The sequence below is a fragment of the Neophocaena asiaeorientalis genome, unplaced genomic scaffold (assembly GCF_003031525.2).
Source record: "Neophocaena asiaeorientalis asiaeorientalis breed wild unplaced genomic scaffold, Neophocaena_asiaeorientalis_V1.1 scaffold155, whole genome shotgun sequence".
Classification (NCBI taxonomy): Eukaryota; Metazoa; Chordata; class Mammalia; order Artiodactyla; family Phocoenidae; genus Neophocaena; species Neophocaena asiaeorientalis.
This window is the reverse complement of record NW_020173040.1, coordinates 1,786,576-1,799,738: the sequence shown is the minus strand read 5'-3', so window position 1 is coordinate 1,799,738 and position 13,163 is coordinate 1,786,576. Positions and strand designations below refer to the sequence as shown.

The 13,163-nt window shown below is 45.9% G+C and overlaps 1 protein-coding gene across 3 annotated transcripts in view; it reads right to left on the bottom strand.

Moving 5' to 3' along the window:
- Nucleotides 1-6,328, bottom strand: part of DIP2C (DIP2 acetate--CoA ligase C (putative)) — a 186,786-nt gene extending 180,458 nt beyond the window's left edge. Inside the window, exons 1-2 of one of the 3 annotated variants that reach the window (XM_024742793.1) lie at nt 6,261-6,327; nt 4,511-4,678 (exon numbers count right to left, since the gene is read on the bottom strand). In XM_024742793.1, the coding sequence (XP_024598561.1) occupies nt 4,511-4,616 (106 nt within the window). In that variant the 5' untranslated portion in view covers nt 4,617-4,678; nt 6,261-6,327. Of the gene's footprint in view, nt 1-4,013; nt 4,078-4,510; nt 4,679-6,260 lie in introns of those variants that run through there. The other 2 variants (XM_024742794.1, XM_024742792.1) reach the window with 2 other exon arrangements.
- Between the last annotated feature and the right edge of the window lie 6,835 nt (nt 6,329-13,163).

Below are 13,163 nucleotides of genomic sequence, written 5' to 3'. Positions count from 1 at the left end.
CATTCGTGGATCTCAGGGTCCCTCGACCTCACCGGGCACCCAAAGGGCTCTCACTTAAGTGAAAACATGCTTTAGGCAGTTGGTAAAACTGACAAGGATTTTTCCATATTTCAAGTTTGTACAAAAACAATTTTTGAATTGTCCCATTCTCTTCTAGCACCTACTTATACTTTCCTTCACACAACAGCACTTATTTCTAACGTAAGTGCCATCAAGGAGTTTGCCAGAAAATAAACAGTACAACTGTAGTACAGGTGAGAAGTTTACTACTTTCACTTCATACTGACGCAAATGAGAACAGCACAAAATAGACAGAAATCTCACCGTCAGCACTGTAACATCTCCCTGACCATGCTGGCCTGATTCTTACATTACTGTCACTCTGTGTCTACCTCACCCTCCATTAGCATGAAGCCTTGCAACAAATCAGTATAAATTTGCTAACCATTTTCCTATTCATGTTTGAATTTTCGTAGGGACTCATGCCTGGAAAAGTACAGATGACCTGGAGTCCAGGGTTTCACAAGAGCCCCTACCATCGTGCATCTGTGTCTCATCCCCACATCCCAGCACTTGGCTTTGCTCAGCAGGTAAGTTCGGAGGCAAGGAGAGTATATGGTCAGGATCAGGGCTTCAGATTTCTGCGTTTTCCTTATAGATGGTCCACAAAAACCCATGTGAGCCAGACCCAAAGTAGACACCACTTTCACTGCTCCATGCCCAGCTCCGCCTTCCGTAGAGGCTCAGCTGTTCCCTGTTAACTACTGGTGTCTGGGGGAGGAACCTGATTGGTTCATGTCACCAAAAAGAAGAAGAAACCCATCAATAATCACCAGCTGTGTGTGATAAAATAAGAATACTTCTTAGACAACTGAGAGTAGCAAGCTGTGTATCAAGATCATGACCAGGGCTTACCTAGGATACAGGTCATTTACCTTTAGGTCATGAAAGTTCATTTCCTGTAGCAACTCAGTCTGGAAAGAATTCATGCTAAGTCGCAGGCCACCCTGATTTAACTACTCATATTTCTCTTTTTCTGGCATTTAACCTTGCAGGCTACACCCCATCCATCATGAACAGATGGCATGGCCGAAGAAGTTCCCCAGCACCAGCTCTGTGTCCCTACAACCCAGGTCAGACAGGCAACACACTGCTGTACCCAGGGAAGTGAGAGCTGCATTTTGGGAGACAAACTCTGTGGCAGGATGAAAATATAGACCAAATTGTGCACCCGGCTCCAGAGAAGCAGAGCAGTTGTTAATGTGAAGAAGCAGAACCGATCAACCACAGCAGTGCCAGTAAGCTTCATTTTCTGGAGAATATAAAACACAATGGCCTGTCCTAACCCCAGGGATCAGGGAAGATATCCTTGTCGAAGTGACACTGCACTGAGCTTTAAAAGATGCACAGGTACAGGCAGAGGGCACAAGCACGTACAGAATGCCTCACATGCAGTGTGACATCGGATGTAGGCTGGAGGAGGTGAAGAGAGGTCAGGCTGCTATCCGTGAAGCCCTTCTGATGCAGATGAGTCTGCACTCCGGGTGGGGCCGTCTGCCTTCTCCAGAAGAGCAAACGTGGACAGTAAACTCGCCCTAACCAAGAGAGGCTCCTCTCTGAGGAGGCTGTTCACGTGGATCCCACAGCCGATCCCCAGCGAGTAGGAAGGAAACAGACAGACTTGCCCTCTGGTCACGGTAGCCGAATTCACCAAGATTTTCACAACTACACAGTCACAGTAAGTCCTTGTAACTGAGCACAGGACGCTTGCTGTTGGAGGAAAGGCGAGATGGGCCTGGAGAAGACTGGATCTATATAAATCACTCACCACTCAGAAACATTTGATGCCAATCACGTGGAAAGTAATATCTAGCCAACACATGCATCATGAGAAGAGAGGGACTATCTGGTCAAGGAAAGTTTCACTATTTATGGTAATGTTGGAATGTTACTACCTCACATCACCATGGCCTTGTCATGAAAGCAGTGAAGACTCATACAGAAGCTAACACCACGTGATTAAGATACCCCTGGAGAGAGTGGTAGAGAGTGGACTTTATCTTCTATTTTCACAAATTTTATCAGGTTCAGAGACTAATGAAAAATATATAGTTTCAAAGACTAATGAAAAACTGCAAGACAACTAGAACCAAGTAAGTTCTCCTGAATAATATTTTCTCTTTGATAATGATTTTCAATATATTCTGACCCCTTACTTCATTAAATACATAATTTTCTTTTTTCTTTCTAGCTCTGGCACACTTTCCCTCATCCAGCTTTAGGTGAGCATTCAACACTGTGCTCCCGGAAGACAGCGTATCTTTGACTGGGTTCCCCAGTCACCCACTTCTATGCAGAGAAGAAAATCAGGAAAAAACCTGCTTCCCCAGCACTTTGCCTGGGATGGGGTAATGCATGGGAGCTCAGACTAGGGTGCTCAGCTGTTGCTGAAGGCTGTGGAAGCCATCCTAATTCATAATTGTGTGTCCCAAACAAATCTCCAAAGTATATTTGAAATATCTTTAGAATACTTTCTAGAGAAGTCTTTAAAAAAATTGTTTTAATACATAAATTTATTTATTTATTTATGGCTGCATTGGGTCTTCGTTGCTGTGCGCAGGCTTTCTCTAGTTGTGTTGAATGGGGGTTACTCTTCGTTGCGGTGCGCAGGCTTCTCACTGCAGTGGATTCTCTTGTTGTGGAGCATGGGCTCTAGAGCACAGGCTCAGTAGTGGTGCTGCATGGGCTTAGCTACTCTGTGGCATGTGGGATCTTCCTGGGCCAGAGCTCGAACCCATGTCCCCTGCACTGGCAGGTGGATTCTTAACCACTGTGCCACCATGGAAGTCCCTCTAGAGAAGTCTTAACTTTTTCTCTGATAAATAAAAATAATGTTAAAAAAAAGAAGTAAAGTTCATCAAAACACAAACTACTTTTAGAAAAGTGTATGGCAGGATAAGGGTAACTAAAAAGGAAAACAAGGTATTTCTCATAAAGATCCTACACCAGGGCTTCCCTGGTGGCGCAGTGGTTGAGAGTCCACCTGCCGATGCAAGGGACACGGGTTCATGCTCCGTTCCGGGAAGATCCCACATGCTGTGGAGCAGCTAGGCCCGTGAGCCATGGCCGCTGAGCCTGCGCATCCGGAGCCTGTGCTCCGCAACGGGAGAGGCCACAACAGTGAGAGGCCCGCGTACCGCAAAAAAAAAAAAAAAAAAAAAAAAAAAAAAAGATCCTACACCAAAAGAATCATGTCTAAGACTGACCTAGTCAAGAAAGAATTCTCTGATTTAGATCCACGTGCTCTCCTTACTGCTTCCCAGAGACAGTCTTATACGTGTGACCATTCATCCAGGGCAACTTCTCAGAAATACAGATCAGCAATAAGAACTGCAAAACTACCTGGGCATCTGGTCGCCCAATCCCAGCTTCATGTGTGAACCTGCCTTCTCCTTCCCAGTGGGAATGGCGTGGCTACAAGGGCCAGGGAGCAGTGTTCCCAAGCAGCTCTCACAGCCTCACACATCCACAGGTGCAACAGTGAAGCATACAGAAATTGCGACGGGGCCCCTGCAGCTAATGCCCAACTCCACCGCCCGCCTACCACCGCTCCGCTCTTCCCCACACAGACAGGCATCACGCCCGTCAGCAGGCTGGCATGGAGAGGAGGGCAGAGCTACAGCGGAGAGACCCGGCTGGGTTCCCTCCTCTAAGATCCTGGGGGCCAACTGTAACATAACAGCTTAGTGTCTGTACCTGATTCTCAAACAATGCCTTTTATTTGAGGTAAAACCCTGAAGCTTATAAATGCTTATTCCTTATTGTACTAAAAGGCACACTGAACTCATCTTTCTGGGCTTCTTATATTCAAAATACTACTCACTAAAATAATTTTGACCTCTGAATAGGATCACGACCTCTAAGAATACACTCTATGATTAACTGGTTCAATTTTTCAATTTCAAGACTCCATAACTGCCCTCTGGAGATCGGAATACCATGGAGCTACAGACCTTACTCCCTGAAGCAGATCTCAGAGGCCAGGATTCATTAGAGGTCATCCTTCACCCAGGTCTCTGGCTATGAGACAAAGTTTAGCGGAATATCAACAATTTTAGGAAGAACTATATGATCTGTCATGCATTCTTCTTTCTTAAGTGTTTCGTAAGTGGTGCTCCAAATGCAAAAATATGGTTGTAAAAACCGAGTATTATATTTTAATAGAAAACACTCAAAAACTGGGCCCAGAGTCAGCAGGATGATCATGGTCCGGGGTCTGTGACAAGCTCTTTGCCCAAGGAGCACTGTGGCCTCGATAAGTCGCACAAGTTCAAATGGAGAACAGGGGCTCAGAAACAGGACCTCCTATGTTCCCCCAAGGCTGAGCCCTCACTTCTGTTTAGAAAGGCATTAGGTGGACAGTCCATTGCAAACGTGCCCTGCCATGGGGTGTGTGTGTGTGTGTGTGTGTGTGTGTCTCTCTCTCTCTCTCTCAGTTAAGTGCGCTCACCGAAACGAAAGTAAAACAGTGGCCGGTTTCCTGCGGTGCTGGCCGCCCGCTCTCTGACCGCGGCGTCTCGGATGTCACACACCCCGATGTTGCCAGCCTGCAGCATTCTTCTCGGGGCTCCTTCACTGTGCTGCAGTCTACACCGGACCACGGCAGCTCCATTCGCTGCTGTAACAAGTTGAAAAAAAACTAATTAATTCAAACTTTAGTTTTTTTTAAATTTGTTACAGCACCGAGCAGAGCGGCCGACCCCATGCAGAACAGCATAAAGAACATCAAAGGGACCACGCCACACAGGGCCACCCTCAGCGCTCAGCAACACGGGTCAGCCACGTTCCTGGCACTGTCGCAGCTCCAGAGCCATCTTCTGGGAAGGTGCAGAACTGCTTCTGTTTCACTTTTGTTTGGTAAGGCACGGACAATAAAATCTAGCAACCCAAAGGGCCTACGGTCTCCCCGCCAGCCTTCCTCCAAGACCAGAAGAGGCCACGTGCAGACAGGAATTCATCACAACAGCTCTGCTGGAGTACGAGAGGAGGAAAGCAGGGAGACCACATCTAGTCGTCTGCCCACGTGTGCTCTGAAGTCTCTCACACATGGGGTCAGCTAGACAACACACTTATTTTCCATCCACTCAGACAGCGCAGAGCTTCTTCCTTTTACAGACTAGACAGCAGGAAAACCCAGGCCGTCAGCTAAGGCAGGCCTGCGCGGCCGGTCCATCTTTATGTTAACTTTCTTAAGTACCGAGAAAAGAAAGAAATCACATACAACCAAACAAAGCTAAAAAAGCAGAAGAAACTCAACACACAAGTTAAGTGTCCTGGAATGTGAGCCACAGGTGGGGACACTCCTTCTGCGCCCACAGCACTGGAGGCTGTGTCACAGCCCGGAGAGCCGGTGGGCCTGCGCTGGGCCTGCACATGCAGACTTGAACCTCTTCTAGCAGAAGCGGCTCAGCAGAGCTTCACATTTGTTCCAACACTGAACACTGGAGAGTCTATTTCTGTTGCTGTCCTTCCTCCTGGAGGACTTGTGTTAGCTTTACGCCTTTCCTGATGCCCAGAAAATTCTCAAGGTTGCCCTCGGGCTGAACTGAGCTTACATCAGAACGGAGTGTTACAACTGCAGCCCAGTATCATCTTCCTTTCCCTGAAATGTACAGAACCTAGCTTGAGGGCAGAAATTCTACACACTTGCACACGTGAAAACGCTGGAATTAAACAGAATTTGTACTTGGGGAAGAATCCACTACGTTGACAATCACGTTTCAAAAAACAACCAACCTTTACGATTTTATAATACCAGGCAGGATGTTACATTATTTTCTAGATTTCTAGATTGGCCCTCCACCCCCCACCAATGACGTCAACGAAAACCTTGGATTAATTTAAACCATCATCAATAAATTTAACTCACTAAGACAAAAGTCATGTTTAAACCGTAAATGCCCTCATGTTTTTTATGACTGTAGCCATTTTAAAGTAATCAAACATATTACTGCAGCTCTATGAATAAAGTACCTATTGAATTTATTAGGCACATTTATAGAAAAGCCGTATGTATCTTCTAAATTCACAAAATATCCTGCAATCACACAAAGGAGTAGGATGTGCCTAGTGCCACCTCAATGGCGTGATCTGCATGCAGACTGGGGACTGAGGGAGGACTTGTGCTCAGCTGTTCTCTCGCATGTTGCAGTTAACTCTTAAAATGGGATGCTTTATGCTACTCATCAAGGTTTACGTACTCGGAGGCTGGGGCAGGTAGGCTCCAATCAATTTCGATCTCTTCTTTTCATATCCTTTTTGTGTGATGTCACCTGCAAGAGAAGGAAAGGGAAGTTCAGAATGCTTTCACAGGTAGAGCTGAACACTCAACTGTGAAGACACAGTCACATCTGTGTGTGTCTTCTATTTCCTTATAATTATAATTGAAGAAGAAAGCACTTCGTATCATTCACCTTGACATTTCCTCTGCTCACAAATACAGACTCATTTAAGTTATATAAAATCCTGCACTACGCGCACACATGCTTGTCCCTAGCCCCTTCTCACAAGGTTTTGGCTCTGATGGGGTCCAGAATTAGATTCTTGCAATCTTATTCACATCTGTGGGGCAGGAAACCTCCCTGATCTACACGGCTCTCATTAACTCCATCAACTACGGATTCTGCAGGTGTCTACCCCAGTGAGAGCTGGCCAAAACCACCACTGATTAGCATCTTCCTCCATTAATGAGACTTTTTTTCTTATCAGGCGTGTCGGTCCCAAGGACTATACTTACTGCTAGCGTATTTTTGAAAATAAGTGTCTAAGATGAAATGAAACAGTAGATAAAACAAAGCAAGAGAACATAGGACCTATGGAATCCAAAATATACGAGAAAGAAGCTTATCACTAGAACAGGAATTAAATTGCTGATGCCAGAGATTCAAGAGCCATTGCTAGGCTAGCATTTCCCCCAAGTGCCAAGTACCTGGGACAGATAACCTTTATGACGTGCAACAGCCTTTCCCAATTACAAGCTCAAATGTACCCAAAATGCTGATTTGTGCCCTTGAATTTTTCTGAAACTGTTAATTTTTTCCCTAATATTCTGACCAAGCCATCCTTCCTAAAAGAGCTAAACACTAAAGCTTTAATAAAAATACGGCAAACAAATGAAAAGTTATAATGAGTCACACACAAGTTGCTAAGTCCGCTTTTCCTGGTGGTGGTGCTCGCTACGTCTGATCAAACCAGAGGGCACCCTGACCCAACCAGCTCACAGCTCACTGCAGTCTTGTCCAGCCCACGAAACACATGACTAGTTTATGCACATGGAGCTGTAAACAACATAAATAAATGAAAACACAGCCCGCTACTGACTATTGAGCGTTTTGGGTGCTAAAACAAACCGACCGCTCTTTGAAGACAATAGAACTACGAGAAAGCTATTTTTTGTGCTAATTGTGCTGCTGCTCAGCATTTTATAAACTCAAACCAGTTTGCTCCCTGAGGGGATGCCTAGAGGAAAACAGAAGCACGTGACAGGGCAAGGAGCACGTGTGTGAGGGTGTGTTGGTGGGAAAAGCACAAACTGGCCTGTTGGGAGGCCACCTGAGCACAGGGTAGACACCTACTGTTTACCGGGTGTTTCCCTCTGGTGCTCTCCCTTTCCCAGCCAACCCCACAGCTGCTCTGCACAGTCCTGCCATCAAATCCTAGCCTGACGAACCAGCCCCTTCCAGCTTGTTCTTCACCCAAAGTTCAGCTTAAGTTTTGAGGAGGAGATCAAGATGGCAGAGCAGGAAGATGTGGAGCTCACCTCCCCCCATGAACAAATCTAAACTACATCTACGTGTGGAACAATTCTCACCGACAACTAACTGGAGACTGGCAGAAAGACTCCTGTACAACTGGGGCTATAAGAAAGAGCCACATGGAATAGGGTAGGAAGAGAAGTGATGTGGTCAGGAGCTGTGCCCCACGGAGGGGACTCAGAGGAAGAGGGAGATCACAGGAGCAGAGATCTGCCCTGGGGAGTGAGCAGTTTGGCCACAGATCAGGCTCCCTGGTCCTGGGGTCTGACACAGTGAAGGTGAGTGCCCTTGGCTGGTTGGAGGGCCCATGGACTAACGGGAGGGCTGTGGGAAGCCTGGGCTCCACGGTGAGGAGTGTGCATGCCAGCTTGCTCCCGTGCAGGGTGGAGTGAGGGCTGCTCCAGCAGCTGCTGGTTTCCCATAGCCTCAGCCAAGCAACCGCTCCAGTCCCTCTTGCTTCATGATGGGGAGAGGGCCCAGCTGTAAGACTCAGAGCAGCTCAGACCCAAAGCAGCGACTGAGTGGGGTGGCGGCAACCACTAGCAGCACTTACACAGGTGGCGAGTCAGAAGCAGCCCTGACTTCTGTCAGTGGCCAAACCCCCCAACCCCGCTGAGAGCCCACACAGGCAGCTCTTGCTTCAGCACTGCTGGGGCGAGGGGACTGGTGCGGGGAGCGCGGAAAACATACACTTAAAGGGAATGGAGCCGGCTTGGACCTGACCCTCAGGGCTTCTTCTCCAGCAACTTGGGACCTGCCCCGGCCCCGACAGGGTGTTGACGCCATCGAGCAGAGGGGAAGCCCAGCTCACACCTGGCTGCAGCCCTCACCCCTCCATTTTCAGCCCCTCCTCCTAAAAGTTGAGAGCTGCCAGCACAACCTGGGGGTAAGACATGACTTGTGCTCACAACAGATAATGAAGCAAAAATAAACCATTTACCAGATAAAGAATTCAAAGCATTAGTAATAAGGATGCTAACTAAACTTGGGAAAGGAACAGATGAACATGGTGAGAATTTTAGTAAGAAACTAGAAAGTATTTTTTTTAAAAAAGAACCAGTCAGAATTGAAGAATACAATAAGTGAAATGAAAAACACACTAGAAGGAAGGAAAAGCAGATTAGGTGATAGTGAAGAACACATAAGTGATCTGGAAGATAGAATAATGGAAATCACACAAGAAGAACAGTAAAAAGAAAAGCAAATTTAAAAATGAGAACAGTGTAAACGATCTCTGGGACAACGTCAAGCACACTAACAGCCACATTATGAGGTTCCAGAAGGAGGAGAGAGAAGAGGGTAAAAACGTATTTGATGAAGTTATGGCTGAAAACTTTACAAACCTAAAGAAGGAAACAGATATCCAGGTACAGGAAGCACAGAGAGTCCCATCCCAAACAAGATGAACTCAAAGAGACCCACACCAAGGCATATCATAATTAAAATGGCAAAAGTTACAGATAGAGGATTCTAATGGCAGCAAGAGAGAAACAAAGAGTCTCATTCAAGGGAACCCCCATAAGGCTATCAGCTGATTTTTCAGCAGAAATGTTGCAGGCTAGAAGGGAGTGGCATGATACATTTTAAGTGCTGAAAGGTAAAAACCTGCAACCTCGGATACTCTACCCAGCAAGGTTACCATTCAGAATTGAAGAAGAGATAAAGAACTTCTCAGACAAGCAGAAACTAAAAGACTTCATCAATACTGAACCTACCCTAAAAGGAATGCTAAAGGATCTTCTCTAAATGGAAAAGAAAAGGCTACAACAAGAAGAATCTATAGGAAAAGAAAAATCCCACTAGTAAAGGCAGACATATAGTAAAGGCTGAGGATCAACCATTTAAGCTAGTAGAAATATTAAAAGACAAAAGTTGATCTCAAGTTTTAAAAGTTTCTCAGATGAACATTTAAGTATTGGGGGGGGGCCCTCCCTTGAAGCCAACCTCAAAGGACACTCACTATTCACTCTCATTTTAAATGTGGTCTTACTTTGGAAAGCTCCAGTTGTTAAGATCCTGGCCTAAGGGAACACAGGCGCTTTCCGCGTGAAGCCACAGCTCCTCTTTAAAGGGGAGATGTTAATGTTGGCCTCACAGGGGCGTCCACTCAGGTTCCTGACCCCACAGACTCAGAAAGGCTGGGTGGGAGGCGGAGTCAGTATCTCCACGCAGGTATTCTATTTCAGCTCCACTACTAAGTCATGCCACTAAGCAGTCAGCTCGGAGAACCTCCAGATACGACTCAGAAATCCCAGGCTGCTATCATCTTTCGAAACCTACAAGAGGGAAAGGGAGACACTATTTATTGAATAACTTCCACACCCCACGAATTTTATCTAAATCACAGGTTGGAAAACTACAAATCCAGCCTGCGGGCTGTTTTTGGAAATAAAGTTTTACCAGCACATAGCCATACTCCCTGGTAAGCACCACAACACAGTGTGCAGCCTGCGTAGCCAGAAGTATTAACTACACGGCCCTGTCCTATGCGTCCTAAATAATCTCTTTTCATCCTTATAACAACTGATTTTACAGGTAAGAAATCGAGGTGCAAATAATGGTTATGTTTCTCGCCCAGGCCCCCAGATCTAAGAAGAAAACCACCTCTGTCCAAGTCCAAAACTTTTCCCATGAAAGCCACACCTAGAGTCTCCACTCGAGCCTCCACTCTGTGAACACTGGTCAGCATTCTTGCCACCGGATGTCCTGCCCAGCTCTCCGCCTGATCCGGACACCCTCCTCAGGGACAACCTCTCACCTCACTGCCTGTTTCCATGCCCCCAGCCCCTGCCCTGTCTCAGTGACATCCCAGCCTTGCACTCTGGCCACACAGATTCCTGCACAAGTCTCATGAGGCCTCAGATGGCTGCTTACAGTTTGTTTCTGTAACATATACATACGAGCGGCTTATCTTCAAAGCCGGGCTGTGACACCTTCACGGGTCAGTGTCCTACAGAACCGAGTATGACCCCTCTGTTTTACAGACCAGGACTATGTATTGATGGAGTTAATGACAAATGAGCAGCAGACACCAACATACAGAATGACTTCAAATAAGTGACTGGACAGATGCTGCATTCATAATCAGGGAAAATGCCTGGTGATTATTTAACTATTTAGTGGCCATGTGGGGAAAGGACAGAGGGAAATCGATGATTATTCCATTATTAAAGTGTGTGAAACACCAGCCTGGCTCATGTGTTACGTAAAGGATCCAGCGTCTGCAGCAGGAGCAGGTTCCTCAGGCGTCCCAAGCATCAGGGCTAAAATGTCCTCGCTGCGTTTCCTTTTCCACGCAGAAAGTCCAGTTATTTTTAACTCTGGAGCTACTTTAGCATCTGGTAGACTGAGGTCCAACAGACTATCTATGTCAAACTCACTGCAAATTTATATAAGTAGGGCGATCTTGTGTTCTGAAGCAACCAATGAGGATAATATAGTAAGACAGATAAGAGAGGTAGATGAATGGAGATAGAAAGAATAAATTGAAAGGATAGATTGATGACTGATAGAAGGAAGGAAGATGGATGAAAGATGGGTAGGAAAGACAGAAGCTGGCTAGCTTTACACACAACTCCATCCACCCAGAGCCCCTCCTTGGTTTCTGCCTGAGGTTGACCTACAATCAGTGCCATGGTATCACCATGGAAACACACAGTGTTTCTCTTCACTTTACATCCATTCAGGCTAAAGCTGGATGCTTTAGCATCCAACTTTGGCTGCTCCTCCCCTCTGCTCCTCACTTTGGATCTGTAATGAGCACACAGTCTTCAGGATGAAACTTTGTAAACTCAATGCAGAAAGGCTATGAGAGAGAGGAACCCTACTCCACATCACATTTCTAAGCAAGACTTTATTAAAACCTATCAATCTATAAAGACTATTCCATGGTTTACAGCAGGTTAATTAGTATTCTTTCAACCTGTAAGCTAAAAGAACACTATCAAGGAAACACGTAGATCATTTCGCCCATGCTGCGTCTACATTTTGCTCCTTGAAAAGGCGCAAACAGTTGCTGATGTTAAAGGACATGGACCACAGGATCCCTTGCTTGAGAATTTCCCATACAAAATTCCAAAGAGTGTATTTTCCATGCTTTGATACTCAAGACACCCATCTAACTCTCCTTTCATTTTAGGAATAAGAATGTATGACAGAAAAGTAAACACATAAATCATTTGTAACTTCAGTGAAGAGAAAATAAAAGTGATTTTTGAGACACTTTCTACTTTATCAAAAATGTTATTTATATTATTATTCTTGGACAAAGAAGCTCCATAAGACCAAGAATTACAACAGTAGAAATTAAAGTTCTCATGTGTTCTGTAACAAAGGGAAGAGAGATTTACAGCCAAGTCATAAATTTTAACTGAAAATGCAAGTCAAGTAAAGCCCCCAATGCACGAGTGAATCTCACTAAGACAGAGACCATTCTCCCCGCCCCCGCCCCCACCCTGGGAAGAATTCTTTTTCTTACTTATATTGTAGTACAGAGTTTCCAGGCAAACCCTGAGTCTTAGAAAAGCGAAGGAAAAGCCAGCCTAGGAAATGCAAGAAGGGAGGTGATACTGCAGCTCCTCTCTTTTTCCATCCTGGCCTCATTCTGGCAAACTTGGACCCCACAGGAATTTGCAGAGCCCTGTGGGTGTCGGTCAGAATAGGACAACCCGTAGAGCCAGGAATACCCCCAAGAGGGGAGTATGTGCCCCAGAGCCACCTCCACAGCTGGGTAAGCGCCGAGTAAACAGACCAGCCTAACAGGGATGGTTTCCATTCTTGGTGTCAGGAGTTTATTATTTAATGCTGGAACGAATGCTTTATATAACAAAGCAATCATTTCCATGTTTGGAATTTTATGGCTGTCAGGAACCTTCAGAACGCCTCTCTCCTAAGCCGCTGGCTTTATAAGGCTTAGGGAGCACCCTTGACGGCCTTTCCCCTCCCACCCAGCTGCTGGAGGCACATTTGTCATCTCTGTGGGAAGCTTTTCTTTTCTGCAGAGAGACTGTGCTGTCCTGGCAAGAACCCACCTGTCCAGGGGAGTAGAAGCAGGCAGACCGGGAACCTCTCCTCGCCCTGAACACAAACCATATGTCAGCTAACTTCTCTGGTCTCATCTTTCTCAGTGATAAAATATTGGTAATAACACCTATCACCTTCCACCGTAGTTGAAAAGATCAAATACACAGAACGTGAAACATCTCAGAAAGCATGAAATAGGGAAGAAAACAGTTTAAAAACCCAGCAAGTACTCATGTGGTACCTACTACACGTGCAAACTTGTGAAGGACACTACCAGGCTCCCAGGTGCGGCACCAGCTCCGAGTTGGGCGGGAAGAATTCCACGCT